At 43.2% G+C, this 16,194-nt stretch overlaps 1 protein-coding gene across 2 annotated transcripts in view; it reads right to left on the reverse strand.

The window, feature by feature from the left end:
- GANAB (glucosidase II alpha subunit) overlaps nt 1–16,194 on the reverse strand; it is a 121,104-nt gene that overhangs the window by 37,139 nt on the left and 67,771 nt on the right. For both annotated transcript variants that reach the window (XM_053448796.1, XM_053448795.1), the window contains 6 exons: nt 9,051–9,147; nt 8,504–8,684; nt 8,265–8,418; nt 7,046–7,281; nt 6,440–6,566; nt 6,029–6,108 (listed from right to left, as the gene is read on the reverse strand). In XM_053448796.1, the coding sequence (XP_053304771.1) occupies nt 6,029–6,108; nt 6,440–6,566; nt 7,046–7,281; nt 8,265–8,418; nt 8,504–8,684; nt 9,051–9,147 (875 nt within the window). The remainder of the gene's footprint in view (nt 1–6,028; nt 6,109–6,439; nt 6,567–7,045; nt 7,282–8,264; nt 8,419–8,503; nt 8,685–9,050; nt 9,148–16,194) is intronic.

Genomic DNA, 16,194 nt, shown 5'->3' on the forward strand with positions numbered 1-16,194 from the left:
CTGATTATAAGACGACACCCCAAAATCTGAATATTAATTTATGAAAAAAAGAAAATTGATGCCCCTTCTTATACATGACAATACCTTACTGGCCTTAGCAACTGCTGACTGACATTGCACATTGTTGCCTAGTTTGTGGTCTATAAAAAATCCCAAATCCTTCTCATTTGTTATCTCTAATTCACTACCATTTTAGGGTGTAAGTTACTTGTGCATTCCTTAAAATAAAATACTTTGCATTTATCTACATTACATCTGCCATTTATGTGCCCAGTCCCCCAGTCTATCTAGATCCCTCTGCAGCAAAGCAATAATCCTGCTCACATTGTATTACTTTATAGAGTTTATCTGCAAACCCAGAAACATGACATTCAATGCCTATTGCAAGGTCGGTTGGTCCCAGATCATAACCATGAGGAACAACTTACAACTTTTGTCCAGCTTGAAGATATACCATTTATGACAACTCTCTGTACTCCATCACTAAGCCAATATTCAACCCAAGAACAAGAATTTGCATCTAGACCAATTTCTTTCAGTTTGAATACTAACGCCGTGGCAAAATGCAAGTAGATTACATCCACTGCAACACCCTGATCTACACTTCTACTTACTTCTTCGTAGAATGCAATTAAATTAGTTTGACATGACCTATGTTTCATAAAACCATGCTGATTTTAGCCAACACTGTTTTTCCAATGAATTCCTGGATATTATCGCTTAATAACCTTTGAAATACTTTCCCAGCCACAGAAGTTAAGCTCACAGGGCTATAGTTTCCAGGCAGAGTTTGAACCCTTTTTGAAAATAGGAACCACATCCTGCCTTCCTCCAATCCTCTGGTACAATTCCTGAAAGAAAAGAATCCTGGAAGATTAAAAACAGAGGTTCACTTTTTTCCAGACTCAGTACACGTGGGTGAATACCATGAGGCCTCGGAGTTGACATTTACTTTCATTAGCTGCTGCAGCACTTTGTACTGAGTCATCCAATCACAATTTTTTTGCAGTAGTCATTTGCATTGTCATAGGTTCCTCAATATAAACCGAGGACAAATTATTTAAAGTATCTGCTTTTTCCTGGTCCTCGTTAACCAACACATTTCTTTGTCTGATTTAAATGCTTTAAAAGCCTTTTTTTATTCATTTAATTGCTTGGTTTACTTCCCCACTTTTTCCATTTTCCTCAGTGTTTTTATCACTACAGGGTTTATGATGCCAGTCAATATGTTGTAAAGCTGCCCTTATCTTATTGAAATTGGTCTTTTCAAAATTATATGTTTTAGTATCCCTCATGTGCAATTTATTTTTTGAGTTTATTTCAAAAGACACCATATATTCTGTGTCAACTCCAAACTTCTAGCCATCCTGCCCCCCAGCAATGCAGACCCTCTTCCGTTTAGGTACAATCCATCATGGCTATAAAGATTGTACCCAAGCGCAAAATCTGCCCAGTGCTCTAAAAAGCCAAAACCCTCCTCCCTACACCATGACTTTAGCCATGCATTAACCTCCCTAATCTCCCGCTGCCTTTCTACTGTTGCGCGCTGCAAAGGCAATATTTCTGAGAATTACTACTTTGGAGGTCCTTTTCTTCAGTTTAGGACCTTCCATTTTCCACTGACTTTGTCATTGGTACCAATATGGACCATGACAGCCGGGTCTTCCCCAGTCCCTCCTAATAATCCATCCATGTCAGCAACATGCCGGACCCGAGCACCTGGGAGACAGCAAACTGCAGCAGGTTGATAGGCAGAGTCCCCTACCACCACAACATGTCTAGCCTTTCTTACACTCTAAACCCAACCCGTACTAGAGGGGTTTTAGGGAACAGCCCCTCTAGTACAGATGGGGTTTAGGCTGTAAGGAGGAACAGCTTCCTCCAGTAAAGCTACTCCTGAGCCGATGCACCCAAAATCTTAACTTAAGCGGGCAAATCTGTTAGGCTGCACAAGGTCAGAGCTAGCTAAACCTTTCCTCTTCCCTCCCCCTCTGCTACCACGTGACAACCCAGCTACGTGCCTTTTCCCCAGCTGGCTTATCTCCTCCCTCTCTACCTGCCCTCACTACACTCTGCTCAGTGAGCAGTAGACCCCTTTCAAGATTGTAACTTTCAAGACAATTTGCTTCTCCAGATCTCCAATATGAGCTTCCAGAGAAGCCATATCTTCTGGTAGCCATGGCCACTGGAGCATCTATTTTGGGAGCTAAACAGAGCTCAGAAAAAGCATCTGGGAAAGGAAACAACCTTGAAACTCTTTTTTCCACTGGTCAGTAATAATAGATTTTAAGGTCTCATGGGCTGTAAAAGGCTTGGGCTTCTTAAAAGAAGCTTGAAAAAAAATGTCTGTTTTTCCTTTCGGCTATTCCCCTTCCAAGTCCAGAGCGGCCCTCACTGCAGTAACCAGCTTGTTCACCTCCTCTACAGGAAAGGAAGAAGAAAAACAAAAAACAAAAAAAAAAAAAAAAAAACCTTTCTTCAGAAAGCTCCTCTTCTTTCTGAGGTTCGGGTTCCTCCAGGTGCCAGTCCCCCTGTGAGCCGGAAGAACCAGCATCCTGACCAGAAGACTGAAACCTAGGTAGAGGATCCGGACAAGAGGTTTTAAGGCTGGGGAAAATAATCTAAAATGAATTATCGGATCTGCTGAAAAGTGCACTGTTTAGCCTGCATCCATCCCTTGAAATCTGAAATTGATTCCTCCCTGACTTTCAGGGAGGCAGAGCAAAACTTCAAGGCGTCGGACAGGATAGCCTTGCAAAAATTTTACAGGCAAAATGCTTTGTTTTAGACGTGGTCTTCTTAGGTGCTGGAGTCTCTTCAGGTAGGTCTGGCTTATCTAGAGACATCGTGATAAAGGACAGGAGACAGGTAAAATTTAGCAAATAAGACAGACGCAAAGAACTCCCATGGACTCATAACCTACTTGGGCTAAGTCGTAGAAAGACACCAAAACAGAACACAGGATGCCAGGACTCTTCATCAGAAGCAAACTAATAGCAGCACAATCAAATAGAGAAACCTTACTGAAAAGACATACCCTGACCTGAGAGCTGCTTCCTGCTGAGACGAGAACCAGAAACGCGTCACAGGCAGGAACTGTCGGCAGAGGCAGTGGAGTCCTGGAGTCTGGAATAAAGCCAGCCGCCCAAAGGCTGCCGAAGTAAGCTAGGGTCCCCCCAGGGTACCCTTCGTGAGAATAAATCCAACGGATCGAACTGGAGCGGGGAGAGGTAAAGTGCTACCTGCTACCCAAATCGTAACGCTAGTGCAGGGGAAATGAGCTCAGAACAAAAAAAACAAACGTGGGATGACTGCCTCTACCCGCAATAGGGCAGGAAAGAACACTGAGGGACAGGAGGAGGTTCTGGGGCTTTTATTCTTTCCTGTCCGATTCGGATAGGTGGAGCCATCTCCCATGCTACCAGAAGTGACAGGGGAAATATTGTTCATGAAGATGTATGCAGTGCACCGCTTTTCAAGCTTTGGTGCAGGCTGAGAACCATGTCTCCATGGGACAGGAAATTCAATAATTGGATTAGTTATCTCTTAATCTCTAACACACTTTGGGTTTGTCCAATAAAAATAAAAATGGATCTAGGATTGTGACATTTCTCATAATTATACCAACCTAAACCTAACCCCCCCTTTGAGGTCCCATGCCAAAAAATAAGTAAACATACATGCTCCATATATTTCACAGACATTAGGGTAATTAAGACCGTCCTGGGACAGATTTCTTTTTAAAATGGAGCATGAAATTCTTGATTTCTTCCCTTTCCAAACACATGAAAAAAACTGAAATAGTTCTAAACAAATACATTAATTTTGGTAAGATATACCGTATTTATCGGCGTATAACACGCACTTTTTTAACTAAAATTTGAAGCTGAAATCCTACCTGCGTGTTATACGCCGATAAATCCTAGAGCCAGTGGCGGAACTACCGGGGTCGCAACTGCGACCGGGCCCTGGAGTTCTGCCAGTCAGGGGGGGCCCAAGGGGTGCCGAGCGGTTGCTGAAGACGACCGCTCGGCAACTCTCGGGCCCCCCTGACTGACAGAAATCCAGGACTCCTCTGCTGGCGGCCGCCGCCGCCTGCCTCAGCCTCAGCCGCCTGCCTCAGCCTCCGCCGCCTGCCTCAGCCTCCGCCGCCGCCTGCCTCAGCGCTTCAACTCTTGTGTTGGAAGCGTGAGGCGTTTGTCTCGGGTGCCGGCGCTCAGCAGTGAAGCGCCGGCACCCGAGACAAACGCCTCACGCTTCCAACACAGGAGTTGAAGGTAAGTGACCGGGATGGGGTTAGGGAGAGAGAGGGGAGATCCTGAGAAGGGGGGTTAGGGTGTGTGTGTCTGAGTGTGTCTTACTGTGTGTGTGTCTTACTGTGTGTGGTTTCCCAGATAGCAGTGATTCTGATTAAGTTTTTTTTGTTCAGTTTTTTTGTTCAAAAATGGGGGTGCGTGTTATACACCAGTGCGTGTTATACGCCGATAAATACGGTATGCTTTTATGATATTCAGCCTGCCAAGCCATAAAATGTCATGTCCTTTCCATTCTATAAATTGGCTTTTTAGACAATTTAGTACACCTATATAATTCCCATTTATTGTGTCTTCAAAATTTCAGTAGATCTCAATACCTAAATATTCAATACAGTCATGTTCCCAATGGAATACAACCTTTTCTCTTAAAATTCTTTATGTGCGAATTGTCCATTTTAAAGTCTATGACCTGTGCTTTATCATACACACACACACTATATATACAGTATTGGCTCGGATATAGGCCGCCCCCGTATATAGGCCGCACCATAAAAGTTTGGTGCTTTTTCAAAGAAAAAGTTTTTTTCATTAAAAAAGCACCAAAACATGCTGCCACTCCCCCCCCTGAGATATGCTGCCACTCCCCCCCCCGAGATATGCTGCCACTCCCCCCCCCCGAGATATGCTGCCACTCCCCCCCGAGATATGCTGCCACTGTCCTCCTCCCCCCCGAGATATGCTGCCACTGTCCTCCTCCCCCCCGAGATATGCTGCCACTGTCGTCCTCCTCCCCCTCCAGATATGCTGCCACTGTCCCCCCCCCGAGATATGCTGCCACTGCCCCCCCCGAGATATGCTGCCACTGCCCCCCCCCGAGATATGCTGCCACTCCCTCTCCCCCCCCCGACTTACTAGGGCAGACTCCCGGGTGTCTTGCGGGGCCGGGGGGGACATCTATGCAATACGCGTATACAACTTCCGGTGCCGGGACATCTGCACGATGTGCTTTAACAATCTCCCTTGCAGGGAATCCCCACAGGGGGAGTCCCGGCAAGGGAGATTGTTAAAGCACATCGTGCAGACGTGCCAGCAGCGAGAGGTTGTTAACGTTTGCATCACCGCAGCCGGTGAACGTCTGCGCGATGTACGCTAACAATCTTCCTTGCCAGCACTGCCCCCGGCGGAAGTGCCAGCACCGGAAGTTGAATACGCGTACTGCGTAGCTGTCCCCCGCCGGCCCTGCAAGACTCCGGGGAGTCTGCACCGGTAAGTCTGGGGGGGGGGCTCTTGGGGGCAGAGTGGCAGCATATCTCGGGGGGGGATAGAGTGGCAGCATATCTCGGGGAGGGGCACATCTCGGGGGCAGAGTGCATAATTCGGGGGGGATAGAGTGGCAGCATGTCTCGGGGGGGGCACATCTCGGAGGCAGGGTGCATAATTCGGGGGGATAGAGTGGCAGCATGTCTGGGGAGGGCAGAGTGGCAGCATGTCTGGGGAGGGCAGAGTGGCAGCATGTCTGGGGAGGGCAGAGTGGCAGCATGTCTGGGGAGGGCAGAGTGGCAGCATGTCTGGGGAGGGCAGAGTGGCAGCATGTCTGGGGAGGGCAGAGTGGCAGCATGTCTGGGGAGGGCAGAGTGGCAGCATGTCTGTTCCACTAAGTGTTTTTTTTTTACTAAGAAATTTTTTTCTTTAAAAAGCACCTAACTTTTAGGGTGCGGCCTATATCTGAGCCAATACGGTATTACAGATTACTATGATTGTATAGTTCTCACCTCATACTGATCATATGAAAACATACTGGACCACCAAGCTCTCATTTCCGGGTTTGTGAAGTCTGGATAGGCAGCAGAGCCTTTTAGAGTGAGAGAAATAGAAAGCATTATTAGTGGTATAGAAGATTAATTGTTTGTAATATAAAATATTAATATAAACCCCAAGAACTAGTGCACAATGAAGAGTGGAAAATTTTTACAATTTTATACATACACAGAACATACTTACAGCATAAGCAGCTAACTATTGCTAGACACAAATCTGGTAATTTCGGTAAACAATACTATATATATAACACAATAGTATAGGGAGCACAAGAACATCCATTTGTAAGCAATTACTTAGACGCATTACACATAATATCTACCTGAAACTTCCCCCATTTACATTGAAGGATAGCCCTTTCTTACCTGGCCAGCACCAACCCTCATAATCTCCACCATCTTTGTTTTTGACGTAGAAACCATGGGATCGGATCTCGTTGTGAATTCTATAACCACCGTCTATCTTAATGTGAGGGTCAACAATAGCAACCATCTGTTGGTAAAAGCAACAAGAAAATGAAAGGTGCACATAATTTATTAAGAACAACTATGGAGAAGTAAATTGCGAAGGAAAAAAGAAAAAAAAAAACTTAAGATTACGATTACTATTTTAATACAGTCAGTGAGTATCCACACAATGCAGGTTTTCAAGATCTTTCAAGAAGAGCACAAGCGGGCTTGTCCAGACCTTTATCTTTCAATTAATGTCACCTACACACACAAAGAGAAACAGACGCCAGATAATCATTTGGCGCATCTAGTCTGCCTATTTTTCGTGATGTAAGACTCAGATCTTATGAAGCCTTTAATCTAATCTAAGATTCAGTATAGCCCATGTATTTATTACTATATAAGCCTCCACCACTTTTAATGGGAGGCAGGAAAACAAAAACAGAAGATTCCATGATGGGCATATTTAAAGGATCAGAAATGACAAATATATATGAGAAGTTATTTGCAATATATTCTTACCTTACGTCTCTTGTCCTTCAGCCTGCTCAGCATGTTTTTAGGAGTTGGAAACTTGTGCGGGTCCCAGGTAAAGTATCTTTTTCCATCAGCATGTTCTATATCCAGCCAGATCACATCATAAGGCAGGTTGTGTTTATCAAACCCAGAGTCTACATTGTGTACATCTTCCTCATCATTGTAATTCCATCTACATTGGTGGTACCCAAGTGAGAAGTATGGGGGCAAAGATTGGGTCCCTGTAAAGAAAAATGACAAGGTGAAAAATTACAATGGCATTCTTAGACAACATGAATGTCATTAAACCCAAATTTGTTTTTTTTGGGGGGGGGGGGGCTGGTTTGCACCTTTGGAAAGAGAAGTGTCCATTCTGGGCAAGCATTTAGATATTTTCCATTCACAAAACAAACCACAATACACTATGGACCATGCTGGGAGTATAGGAGTGACTTCTATAAGAAAATGGCTTCTTTGTTACATCCTTTAGTTTACAGGACAGGCCAACACCAGGCTTTTGTGAGTCACATCAAAACCATTAGGAAAGCATGTAATTGTTAATTGTTTCACTGCATAGCTTCATTACTCCACTGACCAGGAAACAGCCCGTGAAAAAGAAACATCATGGTGGCCGAGGTGAAGTAGACAACCTACTGGTATTTCACCAGGATGTATATCCCCTACTGCTTTCCTAAGTTTGTACAACTTTACGCCATAACATGAGCACTTTGACAGGATATACTACCTGAAGTTCAGTCTACACGTGAAGAAAAGGGATTCATCAACTGCAACGTTCTAATTAGGGGTATATATTTATTAGAATAAAAAAAAAACCCCATTGAATTGGGTGTCACCTATAGGGGGCATTGGGAGTTATTACAATTGAGGAATCTACGGAGATCGAATAATCTTGTCCTGGCCCTAATAAAGGACAAAACAGGGGTTGTCCAACAAGGGATCCAATAGGAGTGCATGGTAGTTTTTTTTTTTTTTTTACTATGCCTATGATTGGTGTCAAGGCTGCAAATTTTCTGATTTCATAGGTACCAGTGTGGTGCCAGACCTGTCACTTTGATCTCTCCTCCAGACCACAAAAATGAAGGAGAGAGGCAGAACAATGGCCAGTAGACATTTATATCGGTAGACTTACCAATACACCACTCCAGTTAGAAACTTTACGTTGGCAACATTTTACAATGTTGTGGTCAAAGATTTTTACACATACCTGTAAGGCTGGCATACTGTCTGAACACATCTGAAGGTGAGGGTCCTAGAAGCAAAAATACATCAATGATCCCACTCTCTGACATCCAACGCACGTCTGTCTGAGGAGTATCTCCGCCTCCCTGCATGTATTGCAACATCTTGCCCAGGAGAGTCTGTAACAAATAGTACCTTGATAGCACATAATTCCTATAGTGATCCTTACAGTTCCAATGTCTTATACCTTACCAGTTATCTCACCTTGCCAGCTGTGTTGGAACTGATATCCACCCAAGTCTCTGCAGCATTTAGCCAGAATATCCCCAAAGTGCGATGGATGTTGTGAGCAAGAAGCAGTGGGACTGAGCCATACAATGCCATGGTATTATACAACTCATACTGAAAAACATCCAGGTTATAGAGCCTATATGGATCTGTACTCCTAAAAAAGAAAGGAAGTGCATCATAGCAGACATGCACAAAAACAAAACAAAACATCCACATAAGTAGGAAAAAAAATAGCAATAAGGTTTGGTTGCTGGTACAACAACAACACAATTTAAAATATTCAAGGTGTGAGCTGTGGGATGATGAGCAGGTTGGCTCATATACTTTGAGAAGGAGATGGTGTGGTATCCAAAATTCATGTTTTTGATGGGTACCCTATTCATTTGGCCCATGTGCTTTTGACAGGCCTTGGTAACAGAAAGGGGGTATACACCACTAGCAAGTATGATACATAGTGCTTCTGGTCACAAAACATGCCTATGAAGTGGACAGAAAAAAAAAAAGGCAGTAAAAGTCTTACTCTGTAGTTCGTAATCTCATGTTATCAGCATGTTCTGGAATGCCATAAACATGTTCAAAACCTGGTAGGGAGAAATCTAGACCCACCGAGGAGGGACCTGCAACAACAAATACATAAACATATTTATACAAAACCTACTAAGATGTGCATTGTTATATGGGAATGTGTAGGTTATTCTATTGAGCCTTATTTTCCAGCACGTTCCCCAACAAGGTGAATTGATTGCTTAGAAAATTGCTGCCAAAGTTACAGAAAAATAGCATTCTGACATCTACACAACCACAAGCTTAATTAAAAATGTAAGGCACTTACCTTGGGGAACCAGGACTCCCCGCCTGCATCCTCCTCTTCTCTCCAACGTAGAAGACGGAACTGCCTCATGAATTTTTATTAAGCGGACCATATCCTAGATTCCCCAGCATCGCTACGGCGATGAAGATACGATTACATTCCTAACACTGCAGGACCCCCCCACCCCAGGTTATTTAAAGCTGTCTCACCCTAATGCCAGTGACCCAAGACTTGAAGACCAATCGCTCTCTTATTATGAATAAATAGATGATTCTTGGATGTTGCTGCCAACAAGTTTTTCCAGATACGGCACAATTCTTATGCTCTCCTTCCTTGATATTGCAGGAAGGAGAGCATAAGATTGAATTCTTGATGAACAAGGAACAGCAAACCACAAAAATCCTTGGGAACCTCTTCTTTTAGATGCATGGAGATATGCATCTTGATGGTGCAGTGTCGCTAGAAAATCTCTTGGAGAAAACACCTAAGGTGTGCTTTATGGATTCCATCTTAAACACGTGTCAGAGTAATTCCAATTAAGGAGCTTAATTCCATAAACAGCGTGAAGCCTTTGAAATTAAAGACTGGAGAGTAATTGTCTCAGCTGCTGACCTGAATAAACCAGAACATCCTCTTGAATGTAACCCCAGATCCAGTATAAAGGGCCCGTTTTCTTGTTGCTGCTAGAATCCTTGAGTTGACATAGCAATCTGGGGGAGCACACTTGACTCCAGACTGCACCCTCTGGAGATGACATCCAGAGTCCATCCATCTGAGGTGACAAGAGCCTAATCTTGCAAATGCACCTCAACCAGAAATGCACCTGGCGTCATGCCTTACAGATAAAGGAAACCTGCCTTGTCCCCTGTGTGGAGATGGCGTGCAGACTATGTCAGACACCTTAGGGCACACAACAACATTAAAAATATAGATTACGTCATTATAGATATAAAAGGAGTTAAAGTGATCTGACCTAACTAAACATTTGGCCAGTTACCTAAGGGCTTTCTTCCTTGGGAATTTAAAGTAAACTTCCCCCAAACCCTGCCCCCTTCCTTCCTGCATAAGTTGTGCAAGCAACAGAAACTCCCAAGAAGTACCAAGACAGAAACAGAGTGCAGAACAAAATTCATTTATTAGGGAGGGAATAAAGTGCTGTCGCTTGGTGCCAGGGAAAATAAATGTACTGTAAGAAATGTTGTCTTTCCCCTTCCCCAAGCGGCAGCATACTTTAGTGACATAGAACAAATTAAGAAGGGGAGAGTGCTTAACTACTGGCCGCATGATCTGGCGTCCAAAAGCAGCATCCTCAGAGCCAAGGATGTTTAGCGTGTAAAGTAGGGCTGCAACAACTAATCGATAAAATCGATAATGAAAATCGTTGCCAATGAATTTCATTATCGATTAGTTGAATCGATTTTTAATCGATTATAAAATAAGGGTTTTTCAGAGCAAATGCTCTGAAAAATATCCCTCGTTTTATAATCCGTTTAGTCTGACTCCCAGCTGCAGCTCCTACTTACAGTTCCTCCCTGCAGTCACTGCCGACTGGCCCACCCACTTCCTTCTTCCGGTCCCTCCCTGCAGTCACTGCCGATTGGCTGCAAGGAGGGACAGGGAGAAAGGGGCGGGGCCAATCGGCAGTGACTGCAGGGAGAGACAGGGAGAAAGGGGCGGGCCAAAGTGTCATTTGTCCCCGCCCATTTCCTATACTGTCCAAATGGCTCAAGAACTCATCTAACTGGTGAGTATAAAATATATATTTGGGCTGCTGAAAGTTTAGGGTTAATTTAGGGGCAGTTATAGTTAGTGGGGTGTTTAGGGTTAATCGTGGTTGATGGTGTTTAGGGTTAATTTAGGGGCAGTTACGGTTAATGGGGTCTTCTCTTCAGGGTTAATTTAATGCTGAGGACTGAGGGTTCATTTAATTAATTTAATAAGGTTAATTTAAGGTGCAGTTAGAGGTAAAGGGGGACAAACTGAGGGGAATCTAAATCCTGGGGGCAGTGAAGATTAACCCTGTATTTATTTATAAAAGTATTGTGTCTGTGAACGAGTCTGCAAATCTATGAGGGCACTATGGCATATCAGGGGAGTATACGGCATATCTTGGGAGGACGGAGTGACATATCTGGGGGTATATAAGACATACAGGGTATATAAGGCATATGTGCGGAGGTCAGCGTGGCACGTCTGGGAGGTCGGCGTGGCACGTCTGGGAGGCAGTGTGGCAAGCCCCTGGGCTCAAATGTGCATAACTGGTGGGGGGGGCAGGTTGGGAAATAAAAACAAGAAATGCATTTTTATCAAAGTTTTTTTATTCTGCTGTTTGTTTTTTTTTTATGTCCTACGTTAATTTAATAAAGTATTTTAAATAAATGAAAAAAAATGTAAAAAATTTTTATCCGATTACCGTATTTGCTTGATTATAAGACGACCCTGATTATAAGACGACCCCCCAAAATCTGAATATTAATTTATGAAAAAAAGAAAGCCTGAATATAAGACAACCCTATAGGAAAAAAGTTTTACCAGTAAATGTTAATTCATCTAAACTATGTGAACATTTTTTTTTTTAATAAAAACTATGATTGAGAAAAATATTTTGTTTTTATTTCCTTTTTTTCACCCCCCCCCCAGTTATGCACATCTGCCCCCTGGCTTGCCACTTTGCCCCAGAAATGCCTTATACCCCCTATATGCCAGTGCCCCATGATATGCCTTTTGACCCCCTATGTGCCACTCTGCCTCCAGAATTGTCTTATACCCCTATATGCCACTCTGGCATTTAGGGGGTTAAAAGGCATATCAAGGGGCACAGTGGCATATAGGGGGTATAAGGCATTTCAGGAGGCAGAGTGGTGTATAGAGGGTTAAAATGCATTTCTGGAGGCAGAGTGGCATTAAGGGGGTTAAAAGGCATTTCACAGAGCACTCTGCCTCCAGAAGTGTCTTATGCCCCCCATTTAACACTCCCTCCCCCTCCCTCCTCCAAACTTACCGGAGCTTCTGAATCCCCGGTGCTTAGTCCGGGCAGCGTGTAGAGCTCTCAGCGATTCGAGTACACAACTTCCGCTGCAGCCAGGAAGAGGTGCGGCTGGCAACGGGGTTTGTCTGCGTCCATCACGCAGACCTTCCCTGGCTGTCAGAGATCAGAGTTCCCCCTCCCCGGGGGGGCCGGGGAACTCTGACAGCAGGGGAAGGTCTGCACGATGGACGCAGACAACCCCCGCTGGCAGCCGCACCTCCTCCTGGCTGCAGCGGAAGTTGTGTACACGAATCGCTGAGAGCTCTACACACTGCCCGGTGCTTAGTTCGGGCAGCGTGTAGAGCTCTAAGCGAATCGCACAGAGCTCTACACGCTGCCCGGACTAAGCACCGGGGACTCAGAAGTACCGGTAAGTGGGGAGACAGGAGGATCCAGGTCCCCTGCATCGCTGCCGGGGATCTGGATCTTGTTGGGGTAAATACAAAGTATGGAAAAGAAGAAATGTCGGTGCGCTAAGCTAGTCACAGGCTCAAATAATACAAATGTATAATACGAGGCCTACCAAACAGGTGTAAGCATGCTGCAAGAAACAGTGTATTGGCTGTACAATGTATACAAAAAACAAAAACTGTCTGCGCTTCTTACCCTAATAAAGTTGGCAACAAATATATAAACATAATATAAATGAGAGGTTTTGGTTATATGAATTGGCCAAAGCATAATTAAGCTCACCCGCCACGTCAAGGCACACTCTCAATAGGGTGAGAACCTACTCTCACCTCCTACGTAGTGGACACACAAAGCAGTTTATACTGCTACCAAAACCTTATTAATGTGTTGGGGGAGGTGCAATTAATTAATAAGGTTTTGGTAGCAGTATAAACTGCTTTGTGTGTCCACTACGTAGGAGGTGAGAGTAGGTTCTCACCCTATTGAGAGTGTGCCTTGACGTGGCGGGTGAGCTTAATTATGCTTTGGCCAATTCATATAACCAAAACCTCTCATTTATATTATGTTTATATATTTGTTGCCAACTTTATTAGGGTAAGAAGCGCAGACAGTTTTTGTTTTTTGTATACATTGTACAGCCAATACACTGTTTCTTGCAGCATGCTTACACCTGTTTGGTAGGCCTCGTATTATACATTTGTATTATTTGAGCCTGTGACTAGCTTAGCGCACCGACATTTCTTCTTTTCTCTGTTTGCACATATTTGAGGTTGTTGGCTCCTCATCAGTCTGGTTGCAGCTTGCTGTCCAGGGGTTAATAGGGAGGAGGTTTAATTGCACCTCCCCCAACACATTAATAAGGTTTTGGTAGCAGTATAAACTGCTTTGTGTGTCCACTACGTAGGAGGTGAGAGTAGGTTCTCACCCTATTGAGAGTGTGCCTTGACGTGGCGGGTGAGCTTAATTATTCTTTGGCCAATTCATATAACCAAAACCTCTCATTTATATTATGTTTATATATTTGTTCCCAACTTTATTAGGGTAAGAAGCGCAGACAGTTTTTGTTTTTTTGTGTAAATACAAAGTATGTATATCTGTAATTAATATGTGCTTGATTAAGTTTATGTGTGTATATATGTATGTATGATAGCTGCAAGCCACTTAGGGGGGAAGTAACAGGAAAGACAGCTGTAAGAAGATATCACAGCTATACACTATGTAGAGAAGGAAGGAAATGAATCACCTGGAGATAGGCATGGGAAACATAGTAAGTCAATAACATCACACGGTGGGGTCTTGGGAACACAGGACAGGGATCTCATTTACACATCAATAGAGAAATCCCTTAAAAAGACATAGAAACACATAGAAGGGAGACTGGATTGGTGAGTCTCACCCTTGGCACATCACCCACACAGCATACACACTTAGCAGCAGATATTAGATAGATGGGATGTTTGTGATTGGTATGAATGATTGTCATCTGTATATCACTGTAACTCAGGTTTTGTCTTTGCTGTAACATTAATCTGGGTAGATTCTAATTAAAGCTCTCTCTCTAGTAAGAATCTTGGGTTGGCTGTTTTATTGTAATATCAGGTAGAAAACCTTAGTAGAACTAGACATATATATTATCTGGAAAAGGGGATACGGTTATATGTTAGTTCTTGGAGGAGGTAACAAGGGTATTACATTTATCATTAATACACAACACAGAGCGGATTATTCTCCACGCATATCAATTGGTGGTATTGGTTTGAGAGAGGAGAAGTATATACAACATATTGGTGCCGTGACCCTTGGCCAGAAGAACTTTACAGAGTCTGCCTGGAGTGTGGTGAGTATAATTGTTATTATATTCTATTGCTGTGATTTGTTCGTTTGATATGACATGCAACATGGAGGATGCAAAAGTTACTTATTCTGAAAATGTTAAGAAATGGCTTCTGAATTATATTAAGAGACATGGTGGTCCTTATGAAATCCCACAGGACTGTAAACAGTCATGGGAGATGTTGCAGAAGTTTTTGGGAGAGACATTATTTGAAAAAAAGGTGTTGGAGAGTAAAAGAAAAGGTTGCATTGTGCAAGGACTACTCTCTTGTTGTTTAAGATTAGAAGAAATTGTGAAAGCAAAGGAGGATAAGTTGGCAGAGCTGAATGTTTCAATTAAAGTAAAATCTGAGAAGCATGATGAGATGTATAATGAGTTAAATAATAAGATTGTTGATCTTAGAGTGAAAATTGCTCTGGATTTTGCTGCCCGTTGGATAGCGGAGCAGTACAAATCAATGAAAGAGAAAAGAACTTTTGGAAGCAAAAGTTCTAGGTTTAAACATTGAAGTTGAGAAGTGTAAGCTTTTTGCACAGAATGCTGCAGCTTTATGTGTAAGCAACCAGCAGGCTTTGCAAGAAATTGAGGAATTGCGTAGTGCAAATGAGCGGCTTACTCAGAGGCTGAAGGATGCAGAGGGGGAGATTAGGACCCTGGCAGCCTGCAGTAAGAGGGAGGCTGATCGTGTGCATTGCACAGCTAACGGTAACAAGTTAAATGTACAGCTACAGAAAAGAAATGATGTTGTGGCTGCAGGCAAAGTGTTAAAAAATGATGATGTGAATGAAATAGATGGGCAAGGTTTAGATGAGAAGCAAAGTAATTCTAATCATAAACTGATCCGAAATCACTGCAAAATGATTGCAAAGCCTGTGTCTGTATTAAGCCCCTCGCTTCAGAGACAGTTATATCAAAGCAGGCTTCAAAACAAGCAAGGACCCACAGGTAAAAGGAAAGCCTTTAAATGTTTTGCTTGTGGTAAAGTAGGACATTTGGCCAGAAGTTGCCAATCTCACTCTGCTAAAGAACACCATGATCAGGAAAGACACATGGTTGATAGCTGGAGGCAGGGAGATAAGAGTTGTTTTAATTACACTAGGTGGGGATCTCAGGGAAGAGGTAATGATGTTAGGAAAGACTATATCAAGCCTTGGATTCCCTACCATGTTATTAAGGCACAGAAAGAAAGAGTTGAAAAACAGAATAAAACTAGTGTGGTCTTCTAGATTTGTTTTCATTTGTTGTTGTAACATATGATGCTAATCTATTTGTTTTAAAGTATTTGTTTTTCATAAAAAGAAGAGATGATACTAAATTAAAAAAAATAAATAAATAAAGGAAGAGAGGAAACAAACCTGTGAGAAGATCGGGACATTAACGTGTGATTTCTTTCAGGAAATTTACATAAGAGGGAGGAAAGACGTCCAGAAGAAAAAGGAGAAATCAGAGTAACTTTAAGAGTAAAGGGGCAATTGCCAGAAGTTACATTTAAGGATAAGCATACCGTGGTTGGGGCTATAGGGGGATGGATAGTGGTACAGTGTAATATTTCAATGCCTAAGTCTAACCTTCCCTCTGAA

This window comes from Spea bombifrons, chromosome 10 (genome assembly GCF_027358695.1).
Source record: "Spea bombifrons isolate aSpeBom1 chromosome 10, aSpeBom1.2.pri, whole genome shotgun sequence".
Lineage (NCBI taxonomy): Eukaryota > Metazoa > Chordata > Amphibia > Anura > Pelobatidae > Spea > Spea bombifrons.